This window comes from Mytilus galloprovincialis, chromosome 1 (genome assembly GCF_965363235.1).
Source record: "Mytilus galloprovincialis chromosome 1, xbMytGall1.hap1.1, whole genome shotgun sequence".
NCBI classification, from domain to species: domain Eukaryota; kingdom Metazoa; phylum Mollusca; class Bivalvia; order Mytilida; family Mytilidae; genus Mytilus; species Mytilus galloprovincialis.
In genome coordinates this window covers 31,537,590-31,560,156 of record NC_134838.1, presented here as the reverse complement: position 1 = coordinate 31,560,156, position 22,567 = coordinate 31,537,590, and the positions used below count along the sequence as shown (strand labels likewise).

The 22,567-nt window shown below is 32.2% G+C and overlaps 2 protein-coding genes across 3 annotated transcripts in view; one reads left to right on the top strand and one right to left on the bottom strand.

Moving 5' to 3' along the window:
- The window catches only part of LOC143071587 (peptidyl-prolyl cis-trans isomerase Fkbp12-like), a 93,000-nt gene that overhangs the window by 33,876 nt on the left and 36,557 nt on the right, over window positions 1-22,567 (top strand). The window lies entirely within an intron of this gene.
- LOC143071460 (putative mitochondrial 2-oxodicarboxylate carrier) lies at window positions 839-21,277 on the bottom strand. 2 transcript variants are annotated; one of them, XM_076245771.1, is made up of 8 exons: window positions 21,192-21,277; window positions 16,026-16,179; window positions 14,772-14,840; window positions 14,128-14,190; window positions 12,925-12,997; window positions 7,254-7,301; window positions 6,192-6,397; window positions 839-5,492 (listed from the first exon to the last, which is right to left on the bottom strand). In XM_076245771.1, the coding sequence occupies exons 2-8, from the start codon at window positions 16,112-16,114 to the stop codon at window positions 5,318-5,320; spliced, it is 723 nt and encodes a 240-aa protein (XP_076101886.1). In that variant the 5' UTR covers window positions 16,115-16,179; window positions 21,192-21,277; the 3' UTR covers window positions 839-5,317. The 2 variants fall into 2 exon arrangements, with proteins under 2 accessions (XP_076101886.1, XP_076101878.1); XM_076245763.1 differs by having other exon boundaries at window positions 21,059-21,228.

The following is a 22,567-nucleotide window of genomic DNA, read 5'->3' as shown; positions in this document are numbered from 1 at the left end:
AAAAGGCATAGTCGTCAAAATTTCACTATGACTCATATAGAACTAGTGAATAGTCTTGTTTATTTTATTATTTTCATTATCTCCTTAACAACAATAAAAGAAATAAAAAGGCTTTGTAAACTTTGTATTTTGACAATAAAGGAGTTTATAATATTCATAAATAAACATTAATAAATCAATTATTATGGTAATGTATATTTGTACTGTCTCTATAAAATATTTGAAGCTTTAGAGAGTCAAGTTTATAAGAAACGTTGAACTCTATTAAAAGATGTACTATTAAAAATATGTAAGTGCAAGATATAAAATCCTTTACAACATTCTGAAAAGAATAAAATGCATATTTATGAAAAATGAAAATAAAAATAAATATCAAAGACACAAATTTATAATATATATTTTATACATCAGTTCTGCACAAAAATCCTCATGGTGATATCAATTTTTTTCTTTGAATAGATACTTTTTTTGGAAAAGGCATTTGTATCGTTGATGTTGGATTAAGTATAAAAAAGTATTTACAAGAGCAGGATCTCCAAATAACTTTTTTTATTACTTGTTGTATAATTAAATAAATCTATTTCACTATATGCTAATAAATGGATTCCCCCAGAAAGAGTTTGTAGCAAACATTGTTATTAGTCAGCATAGAGAATGGGATATTATTTCTCGATATATCTACCAAGTCCTTTGTCTTTATAATCAGGAAATTAGTTACCTCATTATAATTAGTAATTGAAGAAAAAATCCATAATAAAGAAACTATATCAGTCTAAAATATTCTGTAAATTAAAGCATGGAAGTATTATATTGTCAATATAATACTTCCATGATTAAAGTAACCAGAGAAAACTAGAACTTATTTTCAGTTAATTTAAAAAAAACCAAACAAACATAAAAGCACAATTCTATAAAATTAGTAAAATGCAAAGTATTAAAAGTAACCCACAAAGATCTCAGATTAATAAATGTGACAAAATATAACAAAAAGTGAACTCTTTTAAAAACATATTTCAGTCATATAAACACAGTTGGTGCAAAACAAGCAAACAATAAAAACAGTACCCTGTTTCAAAACTGTATTAACAATTTAGAATTACAATAATTTCAAACTATATGTTGTTCAATACACTATCTTGTCCTTTAAGGCTTATCTATCATTATCACTTGACTTTGGGTTCATAAAATTTTTTTAAAAGCAGGGACACAAATTTTGATAGAAATCTTATGTAATTTTTTTAAAGCCATATCACATTTCTGCAATTTTAAGAAGGACTTTTCTGCAAAAGTACAAATTCATGTTCTGCAATTTACTTGATTAATTCAGGATGACAGGTAAATACAAATGTGGTCACCAAGTCTTCTCCTATTCAGCAATGATCATGCTATGAAAGACATACATCTGACTGTTTGGGGTGTATAAATATAATACCTCAAGATTATGCCCTGATCTCATGTAGGGATAGTATTGCACACTTTGTACTTTAAGGAACTCTTCAAACAACTCTTTGTGGTTTGTTACTTTGCAGAAATGACCATAATTATTGTTTTAAGTTTAGATACTAATGCCCAACTCAGTGGCGGATCCAGGGGGGGGTTCCGGGGGTGCGCACCCCCCCTTTATTTTTGCCGATCAATGCATTTGTATCGGGACATATGTTTTGCACCCCCCCTGCACCCCCCCTTTGCCCTGGGTTAGCACCCCCCCTTTCGAAAATTCCTGCATCCGCCCCTGCAACTCTCATGAGAATTACAGTAGGAGCTACAACATGCAATTACAGTAGAAATATTATAATGAAATATGCACAAACATGGAATGTAAGTAATAATTACCCTAATACTGCAAAATTACCTTTGGCTTACTATACAGATTGTCATACTTCTTCTGATTTTGATAAACTGACAGACAATATCACTTTAATGGGTTTATCAAAGTTTTTGTGCTATGTTTCTATTACATTCAAATAGTTATTTACACAACTACATTAAAACTTTGACTTCATTAAAATTTTTGTTCCCATATGTAAATAAGAAGATGTGGTCTGATTGCCTAAGAGAAATCTATCTACCAGTTACCTAATGACATAAATGTAAGCAAATATAGGTCACCATAAGCTCTTTTTACATGATCCTTATATATTTCAATAGTCTATTTAATAGACATTTTTACAACCAAATTGTGATACATTAAGTAAAATAGATTGACTTTCGTAAACAATGTACTAGATGACAAAATATTGTATAAAAAATGTCGATATAATTCTATTAGTGAGATATATTGTATACAATTGTAAGACATATTACACATTACACTGACACATACATGATTGTTCCTATTCCCAATATGGTTTAAATAAATAGCAGATATAATACATATTTAAATACAGATCTTAAAAATATAATCTCAGGTTAATACTATTATGCTGGAGTTTCTCCCAAAGTTTTCCATATAAACATATAATCATGATTGCTTAAGAGATTACTATCCATCAGTTACCAAATGACATAAATATAAGCAAATATAGGTCACCATAAGCTCTTTTCAACACGATCCTAATAGATTCCAATAGTCAATTTTACAACCAAATTGTGATACATTAAGTAAAATGAATTGACTTTTGATTACAATGTACTAGATGACAAAATATTGTACCAAAAATGTCAATGTAAATCTATTAGTGAGATATATTGTATACAATTATAAGGCATATAATATGTAATACAGTTACTGACACATAAATGATTGTCCCTATTTCCAATATGGTAGCACTTATATAAATATATATATAAATACAGATCTAAATTAGTAATCTCAGGTTAATACTATTATGCTTGAGTTTCTCCCAAAGTTTTCCATATACAGATATAAGCAGGTTTGATTCCATATATCAATAGTCTTGCTAGAGGCACATTAATTGGAAATACATAACATAAATGACTTTAAGTGGGCATTTTGCATTTTAGGCAATTAGCATATCATTTGGACAATAAAATAAACATCACCGCCAAAAATATATTTTCTTTTGCACCAATAAAGATATGTAGATGAAAAAACTCCTTTCACTTTTGATGTACAAAATATCTAAAATTGTTATCCAAAAGGTTTGATTATATAAAAAAACATTTCTGGGAGTATCACTTCATTTTAAAGTGAAATAACACTATAACAGACATAAAACAGTATAACAATATTCTCCTGACTTATAAAACATTAAATGCCATAAGTATGCACCATTTATTATTATATATTGTTAAAATCACATGATACATGTGAAATGTATAAAATATTGCCAAAAAGCTCACATACTAGTTAACAGTGTATAAATCAACAGGGAAAAAACTACATATAAATGCATTTTTACAAAACAAAGCACAAGATGATGGTAGATTTTAGTAATGTTTGGAAAATTACACAATATTCTTTGAGTAAAAATTTACTTTAAAAATCTCAAGTTTCTCATTCTTCTGATCTTCTTTTAACTAGCCCCCATTAAAACTTGAGCATATAAAGAGCCTGTGTTGCTGACCTGCTTCTTCAACAATGTCCCCTTTTTTTCTTTTTTTTCTAAAGTAAAAATTATCATTTCTGGGGATTAATCCTTTAAAGTTAACTGACAATTTCAGTCCTGTTGATATATTTGTAAATCTTATTCTGTTGGTCATTTTTCTTTTTCAAAGTTTCTTTTTTTCTATTATAGTTTTCAAGAAAATAGAAAAATGCAAAAAAAAATTAGAAAATTTATCATTCAAGGCCAAAAACTCATATAAGAAGTTGTCCAACAGTTTTAATGCCAAAGACATTGGTAGATATCATAATTTTTAACATTTTATCTATCTATAGCTGTTTTTCAAGATTATAGACAAATAATGTATTTTTATGTTGTATTTATAGCAATGTCGGCCAAATTTGTCAGTAGGCATGGGTCATCAGACACAGTTTTTAAACTTGATATCCCAATGATGATTGTAGCAAAGTTTCAAAGGAGATGATCTTTGTGAACGTTAACGGGTGATGACAATGGTGGATGACAGACACCAAGTGATGGCAAAACTCACAAGTGACATTGGCTCTTTGAGCTAGGTAAGCTAAAAATAGGATTCTTAGAAACAAATAAATACACTTAAAGAGAATTTAAAGCTTGAGATTGATAAGTGGTGCAGTTTCTTTAGATTTTGAAATATGAAATATAGACAATACTGGACTCTTTTTAACTACAACAGACGACTAGAATACAACACATATGAACTACCTTATTGAAATGACATTATTAAGGTACTTTAAATTCAGAATATTTTACAAGGTCTTACAATGATTTTAGTATTGCAAAAATGGATATGGGATAGGTTTCTCAAAAATAAATACTATATATTTTAAACTTGTTACTAGCATTATTTGTATAAAGTTTTTTTCAAAATTTAACACTTTGAGGTATGGGGAAAATCTTGATTCAGAAAATAATTTTTTTTTCACTTTTTTTGAAAAAAAAAACATAACCCAAACCTCCCCTCATGAGTTTAAACGGTTGTTCCCTTATTACATATTTTTGTCAATCATTTAATTATCCCAATGATAACATACAGAAATTTCTGAATTTACAGAAATTTCAGAATTAACAGTAATTGATTCTCACATTGCTAAATTTTTTGCTGTCATCATCTATATGAAAAGGTAACCATTACAAGTAAAAAGATATAAAATATAAAATATATCCAAATTGAAATGATTTTAATTAAAATAAGAAGGGAAATGTCTACAGTTTCATTACACCTGCACAAGCATATTAAGCTTAAAATAAATTGACATAGCTGTTCTTGAGTATAATATCACAATATAGCTGCCTTTTATTTAGTTCACAATAAAATCTGTATCTGTATATACAATAAATATTTAATACAACAGCATCCTGAGTTTATCGTAAAATAAAAATTGAAAGACTTGAAATAACTTTTATATAACTATTCTGTCAAGGAAATGAACAGGGTGTCATTCATATATCTTTCACCCAAACTAATGCCAAAGATAGTTTCTAGCAATAAGCAATTTTTTTTATCTCCCTTGAATTGCTGTAAAAATGTTTAACCATAGGGTATTGTCAACTACACAAACTAACCACTAACCAACACTTTTGATCTTCATATGTTTTAGCTAAGACAGGTTTTATTTTTTTGTTGCAGGTTTAATTTTGAAAATACTATCTGTCCATAATATTAAAACAATTTCAAACCATAATGAACTTTTCAGCTTTTAATGCATATTTGACAAAACAAATTGACTGTCACCTTGTCCATTTCTATCTTGAAGAATAGTTCTAAATCTTTAATCCCTTAACCCTAATTCTGTCACTTTCCTTTGAGCAAACTGCATGACCACCATACTTGTTCCATTTGCTAAGAAACTTCTGATTGTGCCAGGCATAATACCTCTATACAGTCCAAAAAATCCACCTCTTTCTTTTATAACTATCCTCATCTTTTGTATGACTGACACTTTCCTGGAATCCAAATACAAAAATATAATACTTCCAACTTTCTCTATCAGACGACTCAACATTTCCAAGATCTTTGGTTGATAAATATCCTGTGTCAAAAAACTGGACACAACTGATATATACTTTTTCAAAGTCAGAAGAATTACTTCCCTTTTTGGCTCAAGTTTGTGTTGTATTTAAGTTAGTTAAGTCATTATCAAAACTGTAAATGAACCTTAACAATGTGTACACAATGCAGCATATGAATACAAAAGTAAAATTCATGTGTATCATAGTCTAAGATACATAATTTTTTTATTAGTAGTTATTGTCTTTGAACTAGCTGTCAGTAATTGTGAGAACTCTCAGATCAGATTACCGTAGTTTGTTTTTTTGTTGTAGAATGTAAAAACAAAAGTTGGTCTGACAAGGATTCTGCAGAGCCCTGTGTCTCGCCTGCAAATAGCTAGTTTATGAAAAGCAATTACCCTAAATTTGAATTCAATTTATCATGTATTACGCTTCTATCTCAGAATTGCATTTAGAAAAATTTGCCACTAATAGATAACAAAATAACATTTAAAATATTCAGTTTGAATTGCTTTGGAATGTCCCTACTGAAAAGGTACTAGCTGTAATGTCTTCTTTAATTGGCCTGCTATTTTGATTTTCTCTGTTGGCAGGGGATATCTATTTCTATGGTTACCTTATTTAAATACTTACTCTCCATAATTACTTTGTATTTGACATTTCATGTATTCTAAGGGCCACACAATCCACCAAGCTAGTGTGGCAGCTATGCCACTTGTTAGAAATGGTCCAATCAAAGGTTTCTTAAACTGTTCAGGAAAGTGTCGTCTGCCCGAATCAACAAGTACGAAGTAGGTTGTCATAAGTCCAATAGTTCTAACCCAAGTAACTCCAAAACCCTGAAAATTTTAAAATTATTAACTAAGTTCATAAAGCTCAACAATTTCAACCTACTGTTAATCTTTTAATATTCAAGATTGTGGAAACATGGCATTTTAGAGTTTTTATGAATTTCTATCAATCAATGCTGTCGGATATGTTTATGTTGGAAATTTTGAAATTTGTAGCTCACCTATATCCTACAAATTCCATGAAAATGAATACCTTACAATCAATAGATTATGCTCACCAAACAGTCAAAATATATCATAAGGAGCTAAGAGCTACTGTTCTGCAGCTAGGTCTTTTAGAATGCCCAAAAAATTCACACCAATCTTTTTCAAGATAGCAGATTTGTTCATCTGAAATAATCACCTGTTTTGACTAGTTCAAGGCAATTACTTTTATAATTATTATAGTGTATGGCTTGTTTTGTAATCTTGTGACAGGCTACTCATGCATAGCAGAAGATGTTATCATATTAAATCATCTCACCTTGGTTGGAGTTCATTTAACTTTATTATCTTTTGTATGTTTGTCTGTGTTATACCTCACTTATGTTGTTTATTCTTTGGTTTTCTATGTTGTGTCGTGTGTGCTGTTGTTTGTTTGTCTTTTTCGTTTTTAGCCTTGGCGTTGTCAGTTGTTTTGGATTTATGAGTTTGACTGTCCCTTTGGTATCTTTCGTCCCTCTTTTATGAGACACAAATATACAGTCTTTAAATTTGCCTTATTTTACTTCATGATGTCCCACCAATGAGACCTGGCAACCTATAAGCATGAAGTTAAAATTTCCAATATTTGTGATCAAGCAATTTTGTACAGTGTGAAATAACATGGAAAATATATTATACAACAGCATAAGATTGTTCTCACCGTGTAAACATCCTTGAAATGCCATGTCTGCTGTGTTTGTCTTCTCACCTTCAAAATAGAAACATAAAATTAAACTAGAGGCTCTCAAAAGCCTGTATCGCTCACCTGATTCTACTTGGGTTTTTGAAATCATATAAAAAAATATAAAATTTGGCTAAAAGTAACAACACTTGGCCAGCACCTCATAAAGGAAAGGAACATTCATGCTATGTTTGATTTCATTCAATTTAGTGGTTCTTTAGAAGACTTTTGTATGCATTTCCCATAGGGTCCTATGTTAAACTAAGTCCCCCCACTGGCAGCCATCTTGGAATTGCAATGACAACAAAACAACAACACTTGGTTAGCATCTCAATAGGAACATTCATGCTATGTTTGGTTTCATTCCATTCAGTGGTTCACTAAAAGAAGTCATTTGTATGCATTTCCCGTAGGGTCCTATGTTAAACTAAGTTCCCTGCTGGCAGCCATCTTGGATAATGGATCGGCTACAAAGTAACAACACTTGGTCAGCACCTCATAAGGAACATTCATGCCATGTTTGGTTTCATTCCATTCAGTGGTTCTCTAAAAGAAGTCATTTGTATGCATTTCCCATAGGGTCCTATGTTAAACCAAGTCCCCCACTGGCGGCCATCTTGGATGATGGATCGGCTACAAAGTAACAACACTTGGTCAGAACCTCTTAAGGAACATTCATGCCATGTTTGGTTTCATTCCATTCAGTGGTTCTCTAAAAGAAGTCATTTGTATGCATTTCCCATAGGGTCCTATGTTAAACTAAGTCCCCCACTGGCAACCATCTTGGATGATGGATCGGCTACAAAGTAACAACACTTGGTCAGAACCTCATAAGGAACATTCATGCCATGTTTGGTTTCATTCCATTCAGTTGTTCTCTAAAAGAAGTCATTTGTATGCATTTCCCGTAGGGTCCTATGCTAAACTAAGTCCCCCACTGGTGGCCATCTTGGATGATGGATCGGCTACAAAGTAACAACACTTTGTCAGCACCTCATAAGGAACATTCATGCAATCTTTGGTTTCATTCCATTCAGTGGTTCTCAAAAAGAAGTCATTTGTATGCATTTCCCATAGGGTCCTATGTTAAACTAAGTCCCCCCACTGGCGGCCTTCATGGATGATGGATCGGCTACAAAGTAACAACACTTGGTCAGCACCTCATAAGGAACATTCATGCCATGTTTGGTTTCATTCCATTCAGTGGTTCTCTAAAAGAAGTCATTTGTATGCATTTCCCATAAGATCCTATGTTAAACTAAGTCCCCCACTGGGGGGCCATCTTGGATGATGGATCGGCTAAAAAGTAACAACATTTGTTCAGCACCTCATAAGGAACATTCATGCCATGTTTAGTTTCATTCCATTCAGTGGTTCTCTAGAAGAAGTTCAAAATGTAACCAGGTGCTCCGCAGGGCACAGATTTATACGGCCGCAGAGGTCGAACCCTGAACAGTTGGGGCAAGTATGGACAAAACATTCAAGCGTGATACAGCTCTGAATTTTGATTGTGATCAAATTTTTGACATTACATGGTTTTTTTTTACACAAAACAAATGTCAAGATTTTACAAATCAATTAAAGATTTCTTCTTCAAACTTTTTAAATCTAAAATTAAATAGTTGACACAGCATAGGTTTCTGACACAGAATGAATGTGGTCTAATGAACTTAAAAGGTTTTTTTTGCCTTTGAGCAATTCACTATGCTGTTGAATATTAATCCTCTCAAAAAAATGTTTGAAGAAATTTTCTTTTTATTTATGAAATCTGAAATGAGAAAAATTTAAACCCCCCCTTTTTTTTCACATCCCCGTTTCCCTTTTTCCAAAACTGATATCAATTCAAATTTCTAATGGAGTTTGCAACAATAACTACTCTTTTAAATATATCATAAAATATTAAAATGCAAAATAAAGTGCTTGTTATCACTGAATGGTAAAGATTGGTTGGTAGTAAAAGTGAATATACATTGTTTATTGTATAAAACAATAAAAAAAACTTCATCAGCAACATTTTATATTGGCAAATTTCCAATGAAGTTATTTACATAAAGTTATTGGCAAATAAAAATAGAAAATGACATCATAGTCATGTCTGGCAAATGTCCAACATACATTATCTAAAAACATTTTAGATAAGATAAGGAAAAAAAGCTTCATCAGCAACATTTTATATTGGCAAATTTCCAATGAAGTTATTTACATAAAGTTATTGGCAAATAAAAATAGAAAATGACATCATAGTCATGTCTGGCAAATTTCCAACATATATTATCAACTACTATTCTATACAAAGAAAGATAACTCCAATTGAAAATTAATTGCTATTGCACAATATTGTGCAATTAGATATTTCTTGCTATTGTGCAATACTGTGCAATTGAAAATTTCTTGCTATTGCACAATACTTGATATGGAATCCTGATTTGGACCAACTTGAAAACTGGGCCCATAATCAAAAATCAAAGTACATATTTAGATAAAGCATATCAAATAAGCCCAAGAATTTAATTTTTGGTAAAATCAAACTTAGTTTAATTTTGGACCTTAATGTAGACCAATTTGAAAACTGGACCAAAAATTAAGAATCTACATACACAGTTAGATTTGGCATATCAAAGAACCCATTATTCAATTTTTGATGAAATCAAACAAAGTTTAATTTTGGACCCCCATTTGGACCAACTTGAAAACTAGGCCAATAATTAAAAATCTAAGTACATTTTTAAATTCAGCATATCAAAGAACCCCAAGGATTCAATTTTTGTTAAAATCAAACTAAGTTTAATTTTGGACCCTCTGGACCTTAATGTAGACCAATTTGAAAACGGGACAAAAAATTAAGAATCTACATACATAGTTAGATTCGGCATATCAAAGAACCCCAATTATTCAATTTTTGATGAAATCACACAAAGTTCAATTTTGGACCCTTTGGGCCCCTTATTCCTAAACTGTTAGGACCAAAACTCCCAAAATCAAACCCAACCTTCCTTTTATGGTCATAAACCTTGTGTTTAAATTTCATAGATTTCTATTTACTTATACTAAAGTTATGGTGCAAAAACCAAAAATAATGCTTATTTGGGCCCCTTTTTGGCCCCTAATTCATAAACTGTTGTGACCTCAACTCCAAAATTCCCAAAAAACTCCCAAAATCAAACCCAACCTTCCTTTTATGGTCATAAACCTTGAGTTAAAATTTCATTGATTTCTATTTACTTATACTAAAGTTATTGTGCGAAAACCAAGAATAATGCTTATTTGGGCCCTTTTTTGGCCCTTAATTCCTAAACTGTTGAAACCAAAACTCCAAAAATCAATCCCAACCTTCCTTTTGTGGTCATAAACCTTGTGTCAAAATTTCATAGATTTCTATTCACTTAAACTAAAGTTATAGTGCGAAAACCAAGAAAATGCTTATTTGGGCCCTTTTTGGCCCCTAATTCCTAAAATGTTGGGACCAAAACTCCCAAAATCAATCCCAACCTTCCTTTTGTGGTCATAAACCTTGTGTTTAAATTTCATTGATTTCTATTCACTTTTACTAAAGTTAGAGTGCGAAAATTAAAAGTATTCGGACGACGATGACGACGACGACGACGCCAACGTGATAGCAATATACGACCAAAAAATTAAAATTTTTGCGGTCGTATAAAAAGTTAACAACGACGACAGACGACGACGGACGCCAAGTGATGATAAAAGCTCATTTGGCCCTTTGGGCCAGGTGAGCTAAAAATTGGTGCATCAGAAGAGATTTTCTGGATTTAACATTATTAGGAAATCAAAACCAACTAGATGTGTCAAGCAACATGAATGGCCCCGTCCCAAAAAGTTGAAAAATCTGCAATTTCAATAACACATATGGACACAAACATGATGGTAGTCTCACATATCAAAAATCAGCTCAAAATCTGGAGGGGTATAGAAAAAAAACTATGATTTTCAATAATTTATCAAAATCTAAAGCCTGTAATTTCAGCAAAAATTAGCGAAGCGGAACAAAACTTATACTTGATCTGTAACTCATCATGGTTAACTCACATATCAAAAATCAGCCCAATATCTAAAGGCGTTTAGAAAAAAAGTCTGTATAACTGTGATTTTCAACAATTTCTCAAAGTCCAAAGTCCTGTAATTTCGGCAAAATTAGTGGAGCGGAACGAAACTTAACCTTGATCTGTAACTTATCATGGTTAACTAACATACCAAAAATCAGCCCAATATCTGAAGGCGTTTAGAAAAAACTCTGTATACTGTGGATTCATTTATTTTCGTGGGTATCAATTTTCGTGGATAGAGAAAAAAAGATGTTTCGTGGTATACATAAATTCGTGGATTGCTGATTACAACAACAAAAAAATAGATACGTAATTCGTGGATTTCTTTTTGATTGAGGAGATCATATAACCTCCTTGGTTTGATCAATAATAACAAAAAAAAAACAAAAAAAGAACGAATTAATTGAAAAAGTTTTGAATCGTCAAAATCCTCGCTTGGTCATTCTAGGTTAAAGTGTTCATTGATAACTTCGATTACAATAATGGACAGAGACAACTAATTATTTGTTTGTTTTACAATTTATAAATTCTTGTTTGAATCCTATAAGTCATTCAAAACTTTATGATTGAAAGCTCATTTCCCTAATTACGATATAATAAACAGTGATATAAGTATAAGGTGTGAAAATAAATGTTCCTGTCATAAACAATATTACCTACGGGCAATATCCCCGTACTTAATCCTATTGATTTTTAATCAGTGGTAAACCAAACTATGACACGGTAATTAACAACTTGCAGTTATTTTCCATGAACAGTTTTAATAAATTTTATAAAGTAAATTATCACTGATATTCGATATATTTATTATAGATTTAATCAAAATACTTGTATCTTCTTTCAATAAAAAACATGTGTTATGTTACAATGTTTGTCCCTAGTCAACACTATACTAGAACTGCATAACATCCGACTCCATACACATTTCTTGGGATTATTCTTCGTTGAATTCTTAAATTCGTGGTTTGCTGTGACCCACGAAACCCACGAAAATTGGTATACCACGAATAAAAATGAATCCACAGTAATGGTTTGTTGCAGAATGACAGAATGACGGAATTACGGAATTTCGGACAAGGGTAAAACTATAACGCACCGATAACTTCGTTGTGGGGCCATAAAAATTTGAAAGCCAATGTATGTATGATTTCTTGAAGAGATATATAACAAAAAGAACCCTAAAAGAATAGCCAAATCATTATTCTATATTTAATGATTATACGATGACAGGCAGGTTCTATTAAAATCAGCTTCTGCTTTGGTCAATATACTTTTTGGATAGAACCACCAAGTCCATAAACTGCTGCATGAACATCAATGCTAAGTAGATATAGGAAGATGTGGTATGAGTGCCAATGAGACAACTCTCCAACCAAGTCACAATGTGTAAATTAAACCATTATAGGTCAAATTACGGTCTTCAACACGGAGCCTTTGCTCACACCGAAAATCAAGCTATACAGGGCCACAAAAAATTACTAGTGAAAAACTATTCAAACCGGAAAATCCCTTATTTGTCTTATAAAGAGTCATCATCAACTGTAACTGGTATTTCATTATACATGTAATGTAACAATATGCCTTACCTTGGCAAATTCTAAAGGAGTTTCTATTATAGCTCTTGTTGTTGAGGCAATTACACCAGCACCTATAACTCTCCTACAAAAAAGAAAAAATATTTTAGACACATGTGGAGAAATAATTACATAGGTATTTGTCAGTTTTTTCTGTAACATGTCAGGGACATTTGCAGGGTGCATCAACGTGAGAAGATTCAGTGTTCAATCAGAGGGACTGTACTTGTCAAAAATGGAAAAAATACAAGCAAAGCAAGAGTAGCAAAGCAAAATGTTTTTTTATGATTTTAAGGATGTACTAAGGTGAGGTTTTGGAATTCATGTCAAATGTTCGGACTCCTTGGAGTTTTCCATACGATACAAGGTAAAATATTTTGCCACATAACACCCATTTATTTTTTCACATAAAGACTTAATAGCTCCTGAAAGGTCATTTACCAAAATTTTAGAAGATTCTTGATTTTCTTTCTTTTGTTTTGAGACCCAAATAATACCAGTGCAAATGTAAGGTAAAAGTCTGAGTCAGCCTTTTCCCGCCATATTTTAAATCTCAAATATCTCGAAAAAGAGGTCCATGACCTATCATTATTTTGTGCTTATTTTTATCCTTAACGAATGCTCTACCAGCTTATAGTATCAATTTTAAATCCTTGATTTATCAATTTTCACCTAACCTCACCTAAGTACATCCTTAAGTCAAACAAGAATGTGTCCGTAGAACACGGTTGGCACTTGCACTATCAATTTGTATGTTCATTGGACCGTGAAATTAGGGTCAAAACTCTAATTTGGCATTAAAGATCATATTATAGGGAACAAGAATACTAAGTTTCTTGTTGATTAGAATTAAATTTATCAAAAACTACTTTGATCAAAAACGTAAACCTAAAGCAGGACAGACGGACAAATGAACAAACGAATGCACAGACCAAAAAAAAATAATGACTAGGTGGGGCATAAAAATGAAATTTGATTTTCAAATCAAAGGGATGTGTATCCTCTATACGCCCCTAATCTGCAACTACTCAATGATACAGGATCTTCATTCTAAAAGAAACAGTGAGAGTCATCTAGATACAGTATATAAAGCTCTACTTTGTCCTGAATCTTTTAATAAGTGGGGGATTATTTGTGGAGGTAAAACTGGGTTAAGAGATCAGTGATGTAGAAGACTATACATGTTTACTACACTACACTACCAGCATTACTTACAACTGTAAAGCTCCCGTACCTGGAATTTCAGATCTCCCTAGAGGTGAATCAAGTCTTGTATACCTGTTAATACAATAAGTGCAATAAATTATACAGTTCATAATTAGCAAGTACATGTACAGTAAACCATTATTGCTGTTGACATGATGACCAAAAGCTATTTCTTCTCCATCCCTATTCACTTAGTTGTATTTTTTAAATCAATCTCAATTTATAATGTCAAATTCATTCAAAGTTAGTTAAATGTTTCTGAAAAAATTGTATGTTTTACCTACAAAAATGACCTACATAAGATACAATGTTCAAAACCCAACCTTTTAAGTGAAGGTAATACAGAGTTTGTAACATTCAACCATTTTTAAAAGTTACATGTACTTAAAATGACATTAGACCTTTTATGACAAATTCAATGACAATTGACACTTTTATGTTCAGCTAAAAGACATATGAAGCTTTAAGGATATCTAAATTTTTCTGATGTACTTTGCGCATTCTTTTTTTGTTGTAATTCTAAACCACATCATATGAAATAATTGCAATCTGACAGTCTTACTTAGTTTAAAAATTAAAAATAGTCTCTGCCTCAGAAATGTTAGTGTTCAACTGAGAGGGTTAATAAACATTACCATGTATTTTAGACTTACACCGCCTCAAACACAGCAAACTGTGATGATCTATATATTCCTGATCCCCATAATGGTGGTATACAACCTCTGTAAACATAGAAATCTGTCACAATTATTTTCCTAGCAGATTGTCTGGAGTTGTAATAAATGAAGAAATGTAAGATGTTCGAATACGTTTGTGTAGTGTTTACTGTCATACAATCTTTTACAATGGCAAAGCCCATAAAACTTAAGTACTGTAAATTCAGGAATTATTGTGTGCATTTATTATTGTGATTTTGTCAGTTTAGACTTAAATGCGATTTTAGTATTTATGATTTTGAGAAAAATCCTGTTTAAATCAATAAAATATTTCAAAATGCGAGTTTAAAGTATTGCGTTTATAACTCTGTCGCATTTTTCGCAATAATAAAAACCTATCATTAATTTCTGAATTTACAGTAGATACTTCCATCAACACAAAGTACAAAATAAATGTGTTTACTTTTCACGATATTCTCAACAGATTCATTGATTTTCTGTATTAATATTGCGTTGCTATCTGATTGACCTGTATCTTCTTTAATTCAAAACAACATAATTTAACAAAGTTAACCCTTCTCTTGATAAATAATTACTTTTTTCATTGTCATTACTTCACTGAAAAAAACAATCTTCTATATCTTTATTTGGTACTTATAAAGTATTGTTTGTTTTGTATATTAAGAAATTCAGCAGATTTTTATGATGTATACAGACAAGTTTGTTTATGACATATTCATTGTTTTGTATCTGGTTGAAAGTGGTCTCCTTGGCAATCATACCACTTTGCAGGTTTTCTTTAATTGGACAATTAAATCAATATGTGACACATACATATTTTAGATGGAAAATATGTATTTCTGCATGTACTTAAAAAGATGACTTCACAGTTGAATTTTACCAACAAGGATATAAATTCATGCAAAGGATATATATCCCTTCTTTTCTGTTGTTAACATATCTTAAAAAAAAACACCAGAATGAGTCTTGTGATAAAACACAATTCCCATGATAAAAATACACAATCCTTAACATGGGCAGATCCAGACGGGCCTTGTGGGGACCAAATCTCCTTTTGAGTGAAAAATTTGGTCAATATATAGGGAATCACTGAAGCTTCAAGCATCAAAATATCAGCTCTCTAGTCTCATTGTGATAATTATAATATCATGCTTATTCAAATCATTGCTTGCTTTCAAAGAGCAACATTTATATTCAAATACAGGTCATATATCTATTTTCAAACTTTACCTGTATAAACCAATAACCCCCTGAGTCCTAAGAGTTTTGGCTAAAGTCTGGAACATGTTAGATTTCTCAAAACCTGCTTGAGCTTGCATTTTTGTTTTAATGGTATCAAAAGGATGGCCAACACAGACATTTGTGACTCCATATAAAACTCCAACTACAAAGAAATTTTCACCCATTTTTTTAAATGAAAATAAGACTTCAAGTCACAATACATACTGTGATACACCTTTTGTAGTGAGCAGATCATGAATTTTAATGAAAGTGGCTATCCTATTCAAGAATAAAGTGTTTCAGAAATTTCTGTAAAAGCCTTTTCAATCCATTGACTCTTGAGCAATTTGTTTTACTTACTGAAAACCATGTGTTATCTTTAGAAGTCTCTCAGTTTGTTGCATTCATATAATTATTATGAGACATTTTCTGCGTACATGTAGGTGCAATACCACCATTGATTTTCCCCTATTAGTCTTTGTTAAATTTGCACTTTTCAAACTAGAGGCTCTAAAGAGCCTGTGTCGCTCACCTTGGTCTATGTGAATATTAAACAAAGGACGCAGATGGATTCATGACAAAATTGTGTTTTGGTGATGGTGATGTGTTTGTAGATCTTACTTGGCTAAACAGTCTTGCTGCTAACAATTATCTATCTATAATGAACTTGGCCCAGTAGTTTCAGTTGAAAACGTTAATAAAAATTTACAAATTTTATGAAAATTGTTCAAAATTGACTATAAAGGACAATAACTCCTTAGGGGGTCAATTGACCATTTCGGTCATGTTGACTCATTTGTAAATCTTACTTTGCTGAACATTATTGCTGTTTACAGTTTATCTTTATCTATAATAATATTCAAGATAATAACCAAAAACATCAAAATTTCCTTAAAATTACCGATTCAGGGGCAGAAACCTTACAACGGGTTGTCCAATTCATCTAAAAATTTCAGGGCAGATAGATCTTGACCTGATAAACAATTTTACCCCCATGTCAGATTTGCTCTAAATGCTTTGGTTTTTGAGTTGTAAGCCAAATCTGCATTTTACCCCTATGTTCTATTTTAAGCCATGGCAGCCATCTTGGTTGGTTTGCCGGGTCACCGGACACATTTTTAAACTAGATACCCCAATGATGATTGTGGCCAAGTTTGGTTTAATTTGGCCCAGTAGTTTCAGAGAAAAAGATTTTTGTAAAAGTTAATGATGACAGACGACGACGGACGCAAAGTGATGGGAAAAGCTCACTTGACCTTTCGAGTCAGGTGAGCTAAAAATTGACTACATTAAATCATTTAAGACCTCTTATGAATCATGATAAGGATATTTTGAAGAATCACAGTAAAATTTTAACCAATTTGACATTAACAATAGCTGAAAATGACTGTTTGACGCCTGACTGTGAGAGCCTAAAGCCTTGGTCACACCTTACCAGATACCACAAACGGACGCCTAAAGATGAAAATAAAATTGTCCGTTGATGTACTGACCAATTAAAAAGGACGCGTAACAGATGCATAATAGAGACATACCAGATATGCAACATACAATAAACGGAAAAGTAACGGACAGAACGCATGTTGAACGTACATCCAACGGACGAGTACCACATGAAACGGACACCTAACGGAAGCGTTCCAAATTAAAAAGATGAGCAAAATATACAGAAAAGATAAAGGCGACAAATATAACACATGTAAATTGCATAAATATTCAAAATGTTTCTGTGAAACTGGTTTTGGTTTGTACTTTAAAATGCCACCAAAGCACAGAGTCTGGCCTGAATAAGAGCTGCTTGATTGTGAAAAGGTGCCCTTACTCTAAGATCCATTATGAATATTAAAAATTCATGAAACTTAAGAAATCTTACATTCCAATAAATGCCATTTCTGACGGTGAATTTATCTGCTAGACCTCCAATGGATGTATAAGGGACATGTAACGGATACAAAAAAGAAAAAAGAAACAGACCAGTACCGTGCAAAACGGACGCCTACCGGACTTTCAACAGATCTAGAGTCCGGGACATTTCATCCATTGGATGTCAGTTCAAAGTTTTGAACATGCTCAAAATTTTCCACCGGACAGAACAAACGTCGACAGATAAAACGTACGCTGAACGGACATGCAACATATACATGTATGGAATAAAATTGAGAATGGAAATGGGAAATGTGTCAAAGAGACAACAACCCGACCATTGAAAAAACAACAGCAGAAGGTCACCAACAGGTCTTCAAAGTAGCGAGAAATTCCAGCACCCGGAGGCGTCCTTCAGCTGGCCCCTAAACAAATGTTTAATAAACTTTATTAGTTCAGTGATAATGAACGCCATACTAAACTCCAAACGTTTAACGGAAAAGAACAAACGTTTAACAGACATGAACAGATTGAAAAAAAGTTAAATCTGTTAGGCATCCATTCGAGCTATTCGTTAAGGTGTGAACAAGGATTAAAAAGGGCATTCATATAAATATGCAGTGCGATGAATCTAAATTTTGACAATTAGCATAGTGATTGATACATGTAAGTGCAAGATTTTTTTATGTCAAAAGCATTAACAACTTTTGCAATTGGTTAATACACCTAATCGCTAATCCCTGCTGAACCGGCCCCTTTGAACTTTTGACGCATACAACAATTACTATTCCATTGTGTTAGTCAGATATTTTGTTTTAAGACGTCAAAATTTTACAGGAACCTGTGTGATATGCAGTAAAGGTGGACAAATAGCAATAAGGTGTATAATAATAATAGCAACTTTTCCAAAAAAAAATAAATGAAATTTCTAGATTTAGATGTTTAGCACTGAAAACAGACATCTTGATTCTTCCAAGAGAAAAACTCATACACAATCAGTTACTTGTATTGAGAAAAGCCTTGTATGTAACTATTAACAAGTTACCCGGTGATCATAGTGATACATTTTGGTTATCGGCACATTATATTTGTCCTTTCAACAGGTTGGGAACAAACCCTCTATATGGTGATTATACCTGTATAGAGGGATAATCCTTCTATAGAGGGATAAAATTATCCCTCTATAGAGAGGTATTTTTGTTTAGACTGAATTTAAATCAAAATAGGGCAGAATGGCATTTTCTACTTATTATGACAGTAACCTGCAACAGTCGATGCCCTTAATTTAATATGCACATGCCCAGTTTGCTGCTTATCTGATTAAATATACAATCTATTGTTCACCATGATTGAAAGCTGTGATGATCAGGTAAATTCCATTCACTTATGCCTCACTAAACAGAATTTCTATTGTAAGATTTAACATGATTTTAAAGGTCAACTATTCCTTTTGTTGTTGATCAGGTGTTCAGATAGGTATATAATAGATTGCAAGTTTTGTCACTTTAGCGGAAAACAGGTCATCCCAATTTTTAGTACTGTGCATATGTTGATGCATATAATGCTAGAGATTATAGCCAATATATAGGGAGCGTATTTTTACCACGGAACACCACAGAATACCACAGAACACTAAAAATATACCACAGAACACTTAAAATATGCCACAGAACTCCCAAATAGTAACAATTCAGACATTGTAGTTGTTTTTATTGCTAATTATGTCTATAATATGACTTTTATTATTCAAATTAATTAAAAATTTCAATCTAGTGTCGACTCATTATCATTACGCCCCCAATTGACTTGGCCTTTAATTGGGTCCAGACTAAAAATTAATGCAAGACCAATCATGGAGAAAACCATATAGAATTCTACCAATATAATGTTTTGGATAACCTATACATTATAGTTTACATGTATTTGTATTTAATTGTTGAAAATTGAAGGTCGAAGACTAATTTCCGTTTGTGTGTGTGTGTGTGTAATGTTGTACATTGTCCTTTAAATGTTTTGTGCACAATCTTCGTTTGGCAGTTGGAAATGCCTTGTCTATCGCCTTGGTCATCGCCTTTTCGTCATCACTGCCGAACTCTATATTTTCATGGAGACGAAGTTCTACATTATTAATAGCTTGTTCAAGTGTGGCAGAAATGTTTGAAAAGAAGGCTCTGTATGTTTTGTATGACGCATCCTTGTGTAGAAGCATTGGTCCTGCAAAGATTGGATGGTCTTTGGCTTCTTTTCTATTTACCCGCAGGTTCTTGTAAACAATGGAGGTGACATAAAAACTTCCGAGATTGAATGTTCTGTCAACACCAAGAGGATGCTCGGACTTTTGTGCAAGAAAATGTCTCAAATCTGTTATTTGATTTTCTGTGTAACACACTATTGCTGGTACTTGATTCATGTTGTGAATAATTTGTTGTACAAACGGATGTGTATCGAGCATTCCGACAACGGCAAGAATTTCATCCGCAACATTGGCATAAGCAGGCTGTGTTTTAAGTTTATTACGATACTTGGCATTTCTTATTTGTTTGGTATCTCTGGGTGCATGTAAAGAATTGTCTCTATTCATCTGTATGAAAACCTCTTTATTATCTTTTAATGCACATTGTAGATATATTTGATATTTTAAACTTTAATTTGATATAATTTTTGGCATTAATAACTAAAAAAAATATATTAAGGTCACAATTAATACGATAAATAAAAAAAAAAATAAAAAGAAATTGCGCTGTTCAGCGATATATGCGGTTTGCGATCGGTAATGAAATTTAGATTTACCATCTAATTAATATTCGTTCATGCATTTTGTTGAGTTATTTTAATGTTATGTTGCATATTTAAGTTGTTTTGCTGTTTGTTCTTATGTTCTGTGGTATATTTTTAGTGTTCTGTGGTATTCTGTGGTGTTCTGTGGTAAAAAGACGCTCCGCAATATATATTGTAACTAGAAAATGCCATTCTGTCCTAATTTGCTTTGAACCCAGTGTCAATTTTTAATGTTTTTATACTGATATTTTCATTTTTTATTTTTTTTTAAATGCACATTCGGGTTGGCACATTGATAGTAAAAATAAAATATCAGAACAGCAAATAGAAATAGTAAATAATGCCCCCGAGGTCATATGTTACAGGACTAATGTCTAAGACTGCTACAAATTTATATTAACCTCCGAGTCCAATGACCCCTTCTTTAACCCAATGTCCTCTTTCTTCATTATGTGTCATTTTTTGTTTACTCTTTTGTCCCAATTTTGTTGTTTCTTCAAATTCTTGCAAAAGCAGTACTTAGCAAAGGCTTACCAGGGTCTTCGTTGTTTACATTTATTTGGTCAATTCGGCCCAATTATGTTTTGCAATGTATTTTCGGTCTAAACATCTTCCGCCCTTTGTCGCATTTTCTGAAAACAGTAATTTGATCATCACCCTTTTCAATCATTGGTGGATAAGATTTAATGATCACAGAGAAATTTTTGTTAGGTAGAACACATATAGTTGACAACCTGACGACCCAAGCCATTTCCAACTATTTCATTTTTTATATTGTATTTTTTAGCGATTCTTCTAGTAGTGATGTGTCAGTTAAATTCAGCGGGACACTTTGCAATTGTTTGTTTTTAGAACTGATATCAGTTGTTTTCAGTTGACAGTTATTCCGCGACAATTTGTATTTTGGCACTAGATGAGGGGCCTGATGGATTATTTTCGTTCTTTTCGTGATCGGCGTATTTTCGCTATCGTGATCCGGTTTTCTACAGATTTTTTTTTTTATATTTTCGTGATCCCAGAAATTTATTTTCTGTGAATTGTGATTGACAAAAAAAAAAAAATCAACTCATGAATCTTGATGAGACCCCCCTCCCCATCAGGCCCCTCCTAGATGACATCAGACCCTCTGGCTGACAGAAATTGACTATTGTGATAAGAACAAATTGTTACTCCATTGCAGTATTGCAGTAATAATAAAACACTTTCACGTGTTGACTGACCAATTATCAAATTATAGAAAAGAGTACAAAGGATTAAAGAATTAATCGGTAATTTTTAAAACACAAACACTATTACAGTATTTTACTGATATTATCAAAAATAAGGAGATATGGCATGATTGCCAATAAGACAACTATTCATTACAGTTCTAATGAATTGGATGTTTAGTAACTATTTGCTCTACTTTGCTGTTGATTATTCCATTTCGTTTATTGGAAAATGAAGTCCCTCCTACAAGAAGTACTACAATGGAAGTATATTACTTCCATCATCCATGATACTACATACCTAGTGTTGTTGTTGATGTAAGCATGGAAGTAATATTATAGGGTTATTGCATGAAATTCATATTGGGGAATATTGTTCCGAGTAGAATTTTATATTGCACGAGTTTGCGAGTGCAATATATGTTCTACGAGGGACAATATTCCCCAATATTCATGCAATAACCCTTTTATTGTATAGCAATATAATATTTAAAAGTAAAAATTGGTTTAAACTAAGATTTTGTCGTTGATGACGTCATCAATTTTGAAGATTTATTGCACTAGTGCAATATTAGAATTTATTGCACGCTAACTTTTGGTTACTTTCTATGGGAAATATTATATTGCTATACAATAATAAATATTACTTACATGATGTAAGGAAGATGATAATCAGATAATGCATGATATCCTCATCTAATC